General features: G+C 51.6%; 1 protein-coding gene across 5 annotated transcripts in view; it reads left to right on the forward strand.

Moving 5' to 3' along the window:
* The window catches only part of RFWD3 (ring finger and WD repeat domain 3), a 63,411-nt gene extending 59,306 nt beyond the window's left edge, over window positions 1-4,105 (forward strand). For all 5 annotated transcript variants that reach the window (XM_030581514.1, XM_030581516.1, XM_030581513.1 and 2 more), the window contains one exon: window positions 2,466-4,105. In XM_030581514.1, the coding sequence (XP_030437374.1) occupies window positions 2,466-2,609 (144 nt within the window). In that variant the 3' untranslated portion in view covers window positions 2,610-4,105. The remainder of the gene's footprint in view (window positions 1-2,465) is intronic.
* The last annotated feature ends 1,895 nt before the right edge of the window (window positions 4,106-6,000 follow it).

Below are 6,000 nucleotides of genomic sequence, written 5' to 3' on the forward strand. Positions count from 1 at the left end.
TTACATGGGTTTATAGATCTTCTGTTAACGGTACACATAACCACATATCAAAGAACAGGAATACTCTGTGAAGCACAAATTTTTGGGTAGGACTTGGGCCAAGGGTGAGCAAACAGGCAGGGTCCAGCCCGTCAGGACTTTGAATCTGGCCTGCGGGATTACCACCTCCGTGGCGGCACGGCCCCTGCACTGCTCCCAGAAGCAGTCAGCACCATGTTCCTTTGGTCCCTGGAGGAGTAGGGGCAGAGGGCTCTGTGTGCTGCCCTCACCTGCAGGCACCACCTCCCACCTTCCTGAACAGGAAACCTCAGCCAATGGGAGCTTCGGGTGAGGTTAGGGTGACCTGACAGTGTGAAAAATCGGGGCAGGGGGTGGGGATAATAGGAGCCTATATAAGAGAGACCCAAATATCAGGACTGTCCCTATAAAATCGGGACATATGGTCACCCTAGGTGAGGTACCCACAGGCAAGGGCAGCGTGTGGAGCCCTCTGCTCACCTCTCCTCCCCAAGGGGCCACAGGGACATGGTGCTGGCTGCTTCTGGGAGCAGTGCAGGGTGAAGGCAGGCAGGGAGCCTGCCTGAGCACCACTGCCACCCTGGAGCTGCTCGAGGTAAGCAGTGCCAGGCCAGAGCCCGAACTCCTGCACTGTGCACTCCTGCGCTGAGCCCCTTTTCCGCACTCCACACCCCTTCCTGGACTCTAATCCCCTTCCCTTGGCCCCCTTGTACACCCCACACTCCTCCTCTGCCCCAACCCCTTGCCCTGAGCCCCTTCCTGCACACCGCACCCCCTCCCACATCTTGCACTCCCTTCTGTTTCCCAACCCCTTGCCCCAGCCCTACATTCATGGCCCTGCTTGCAATTTCCCCTCCCAGATGTGACCCTCGGGCCAAAAAGTTTGCCCACCTCTGATTTAGGCAGTACTGGCTACATTTGGTTCATGTCTGGAAGATGACTTTTGCAGAAGTAAGTGTTGAATTTATATAATTTTTGTGGGAAATGCAAGCTAAAGGAATTTTGTACAGGATTACTGAGCCATGGGACATTTTTTAAGAAAAACTTTAAAAAGCAAAAATCAGACTGCCTCATCACAAATGACCAGCCTTGCCCATTTTCCCTGAGTTAGCACAGGCTACTAAGAACACAGAAGTGAGTGATTGTCTACCTTCTGCTTTGTATGTTAACTTCCCTGGGGTTCTGTCTGAGACCTATAGCCCCTAGTACAAAGTAGCTTGCAGGATCAGGGCATTAATGCCCACCAGACTAACTCCCAACCTGCTTTTACATCCTGCTTACACTGCCTGACCTGCACGTCCAACCTAAGACTGGAGAAGAAAATGTGCAAGCTTTTTCAAATAGTCTAGTCAGCCCAGACCGCTACTCTTTCTCTTCTGTCTTTGTCCAGCTACCTGCTGCCTAGATAGCACATCAGGGAGAGTGCATGTGGCTTTGTATGCATGTGATTTCCCAAGAATACAACGGGAAGACTGAAGTGGAGTGCTTAGAAAAGCAGAGACTGGGAGGACAGGGTTTGCCTTCTCCTTCAATCAGTCGTGTTGCTTAGCCAGTGCACCCTGATCAGACGAGCTCTCCCATATATGTGCTATCTCTCAGGCATGGTAAATTTCCCACTTCAGTACTTGGTTGTGCCTTTGGCTCAAAGAGCAACCTTCTCTGGTGCAGTCAGCCTTCAGCTGTCCTGCTAACAGTTCTAACTTGTCTCCAGCACAAATTAATTTCCCCTTCCAAAAAGTACACAGGATTATGGCCTAGCAGCTCTAGGATGCTTTAGCCCACAAGCAGCACAGCCTTATCTCACTGGGGTTATTAATTTAGTTCAACCTACCCACACATTCTTGTTGGGTACCTAAGCAGGAGATACATGTTACTTCCAGCAACATGTTAATTTCTTCCACTAGCCTGCCCTTCCTTGAGTCATCCAGCCCTTGTCTTACAGATGAATTGTCTTAGAGTTGTCCTCAGGGTTGTCTTAACATTGTCAGTGTGACAGTGAAGGAACTTTTCATTTTTATTTCTCATCTTTGATCACACTTGGCGTTGCTGGCCCAGCTGCTTCTGCACCAGCCCATTTTTACAATGAAGTGTTTCCTGTTTCAAGTTCATGTATTCCTAAACCTTGCACTTTCTGTTCATGGCTTCTTGAAACCACTTCTGGACGGATTCGTTTTTATGAGAATTGTTTTGAATAGCAGCACCTTGCACAGCTACATTTAGGTGGCACATCTAAACTCATGTCCCTGATTATCTGACCTTCCAGAAGGGAGGCTCATGGCAGGCTTATTGGTTGAAAAGTGAGTCTCGGCAGGCTGGGGACGGTGTTGGAAATGGCTACGCTCTCTGGGATGTTTCTCTGAAGAGGGGGCTGCTTCCCACCAGCAGCATTAGAAATGAGGCTGAGTGGGAGGTGAGAACTGTGGTGACTGACCCTTTGTACTTCACAGGTGTGGGATGCTGGGAGTGGCTCCTTACTGCAGAAGCTACAAACTGACTTACCTGTGCTGGACATCTGCCCCTTCACAGTGAACCGCAGTAACTTCCTGGCCACTCTCACTGAGAAGATGGTGAAGTTCTACAAGTGGGAGTGAAAAAGGCTCTGTAAGCCTTCCGCAGAGAGGAGCTTCCGAAACGTGCTGCTAAACTACAATTCCCTGCTGCCCCACATCAGTATGGTCCCAGCCTTGGCCTTCCTGCATGTGTTGCTCGCAGGACAGGAACTGCCACGGCACCTCTCATGTTAGTGCATTCAGGAACTGGGACACACTGGTGCCTGCAGCACTGGTGTTTTGTCTTTTCTCCCCTAACCTAATTTTTATCTGTCCTTATTCCTTCAGTTGATCCCAAGGTCCGTTTTCTCTATTCTCAGGCAAACTGGCAGCCTGCCTCAATGTAGTGCTCACTCTTGGCCTGTCTCCAGCTGCACAGTGTTTATAACTCCTTCCCCCTCCCAAGCACTGACACAGTGCTGGGACTTGCAAACCCCTTCAGAGAATGACCCAAAGGAAAGGAACGTCTGAGACTCCTCCTGTACTTTGCAGTCCTGCTGCCTTTGCTGCATGAAGAAAGGGGCTTTAAGTAGCAGTTTGGCTGCTACCTTGTACTTAGATGAGCATTTTCCCAGGAATGTTGTGGACATGTCCTGTAAAGGACTTACTCAGCTGTTCCTATGCTCTTTTTGAGGCTTCTGGGCAAAGCAAGCTTGGTGGGGCTTTTCCATCAATCGAGTAAAGCCAGCTCTGTGTCATTAGTCTGCCACGGAGAAGATAGCTGTGGGATTGCAGTGAGAACACTTTTCATATGCATATAGTATGAACCTTGCCTCCTCTTTAGGCGCAACCCAGTCCAAACGTCATAGAACTGTCTTTTGTCTGGAGAAAGTGGGCAATAGGGTGGGGTTGGGAGACTTTTGTGCCTTTTGATGGTAGTTGCAATTCATGTTAACCTTGCCTAAGGCTCAGGTGGCTGAACAGCATTTGAATTGAAAAACAAGAAAGAGAAAATGCTGGCTGCCTTGTTCCAAATTTAACAGAAACTGTTGGGGATTTCCTGAGGTTTGATTTTTCACCAGAGGGTCACAGAATGGTCCCGGTCATCCTTGTCTGTGGCACAATTCTGCACATCCTAGATGTGAGTCTGAACTGGAATTCCCCATAAAGAGTTGGTGGCCTGGGGGGTGAGCCAAGGGGTTTGAGTGCCAAGTGTGCAGACTGATTCTCAGTTCCTGTGAGTAAGGACATTTCATTTTCTGACTTGGGGATGAACAGGATCTACATTTCATATTTGTATTTGCCAAAGGCAAACTATCAAGAAAGTTTCTCTGTATGGGGAACCTGTCCCCAGACACTGTTCCTTGCATGTAGTCTGTGTAAACGGCATCTTTCAGGTTACCAGATCCAGTGTGTCACTATTCAAATCCACAGAACAACTTTCCTTTCTAAAACTTGCAGGGATGTGAATTTCCTTTGTGTGTGTCCTCTTTAAAAATAAGATTATGTAAAATATATACCTCTCCATTTAATTGTATCTATTTTTCTGTGTGATATTTTGTTCCTCTATTTTTGTGATGTGAAAAATAAAGCATTTCTCATTATAGAACCTGCTTCTGCTGACGTAACTGTCTGACCCTGTGAAATGTGTGCTTCAGAAATGTGCTTCCATCTAGATTAATATAAACAAGGCTCTGGGCTTGTCTACATCAGAAAGTTGCAGCGCTGGTGAGGGAGTTACAGCGCTGCAACTTTGAGAGTGTCCACATCTGCAGGGCATCACCAGCGCTGCAACTCCCTGTTTGCAGCGCTGGCCGTACTCCCGTTTTGTCTCGGGTGTAGAGGATCCAGCGCTGGTGATCCAGCGCTGGTAATGCAATGTAGACACTCACCAGCGCTTTTCTTGACCTCCGTGGAAGGAGGAAGCCTCTGGTAATCAAGCTGGTTTCCTTTCCCGGTTTGCTCTCTCGGTCCCGGAGCCACCCAGCAAACCGCAGGGAAGGAGACCTGCTTGCTCGGGGTTCCGGGACCGAGAGAGCAAACCGGGAAAGGAGACCAGCTTCGCCGCGGTTTGCTCTCGCGTTCCCGGAGCCAGCCAGCAAACCGCGGGGAAGGAGACCTGCTTGCTCGGGGTTCCGGGACCGAGAGAGCAAACCGGGAACGCCGCGGTTTGCTCTCTCGGTCCCGGAGCCAGCCAGCAAACCGCGGGGAAGGAGACCTGCTTGCTCGGGGTTCCGGGACCGAGAGAGCAAACCGGGAACGCCGCGGTTTGCTCTCTCGGTCCCGGAGCCAGCCAGCAAACCGCGGGGAAGGAGACCTGCTTGCTCGGGGTTCCGGGACCGAGAGAGCAAACCGCGAACGGTTTGCTGGCTGGCTCCGGGACCGAGAGAGCAAACCGCGGCGTTCCCGGTTTGCTCTCTCGGTCCCGGAACCCCGAGCAAGCAGGTCTCCTTCCCCGCGGTTTGCTGGCTGGCTCCGGGAACGCGAGAGCAAACCGCGGCGTTCCCGGTTTGCTCTCTCGGTCCCGGAACCCCGAGCAAGCAGGTCTCCTTCCCCGCGGTTTGCTGGCTGGCTCCGGGACCGAGAGAGCAAACCGCGGCGTTCCCGGTTTGCTCTCTCGGTCCCGGAACCCCGAGCAAGCAGGTCTCCTTCCCCGCGGTTTGCTGGCTGGCTCCGGGACCGAGAGAGCAAACCGCGGCGAAGCTGGTTTCCTTTCCCGGTTTGCTCTCTCGGTCCCGGAACCCCCCTTGAAGCCGCCCAACAGCGCTGCAGTGTGGCCACATCTAACACCACTTGCAGCGCTGGTTGCTGTAAGTGTGGCCACTCTGCAGCGCTGGCCCTATACAGCTGTACTAATGCAGCTGTAACAACCAGCGCTGCAAAATTTTAGATGTAGACATGGCCTCTGTGTACTCTGGCAAGGATCCCTACATTTGATAGGACTTCCAGATTGGATGTGGGAATTTATTAGTAAATATACCTGAGAGGCTTCTAGTGAATGTAATGTGAAAATTGAATCCCGTGATGGCTTCCATATCAATATCAGACCTTTTCGCTGCCTCCACCCTGGGCACACCTCTTCGGCACAGACGGCACCCCAGCCAGACCAGCCATGGCTACACCTGCTGGCTCAGCCCCTCCTCTCTCAAGCGATGAGGAGGATCAACTGGCTGTAGGGATGTGGACCATATGCCATTCATCACCCAAACCTGGAACCTCATGGCTACAACCCACAGTGTGGTGACCCCCTCAATGGATGCCCCTCAATGGCCCTCCCACCAAACTGGCCATACTGGGACCTGTGTGCACTGTCACAGAGTCACTGGACGATGCTCTGGAACTACTCCTATGAAGCCAGTCAGCACTCTGGGGAGCCTCCTCCCTGTGAGCAGACTGTCTCCAGGGCACGAAGCTTACACAGCTTCGACCTTCCTGGGTCTGACCTCAGAGCATTCACATCCCCTTCTCACATGGTGCGCTTCCCAGAGCAAGT

The sequence above is a fragment of the Gopherus evgoodei genome, chromosome 12 (genome assembly GCF_007399415.2).
Source record: "Gopherus evgoodei ecotype Sinaloan lineage chromosome 12, rGopEvg1_v1.p, whole genome shotgun sequence".
Classification (NCBI taxonomy): domain Eukaryota; kingdom Metazoa; phylum Chordata; order Testudines; family Testudinidae; genus Gopherus; species Gopherus evgoodei.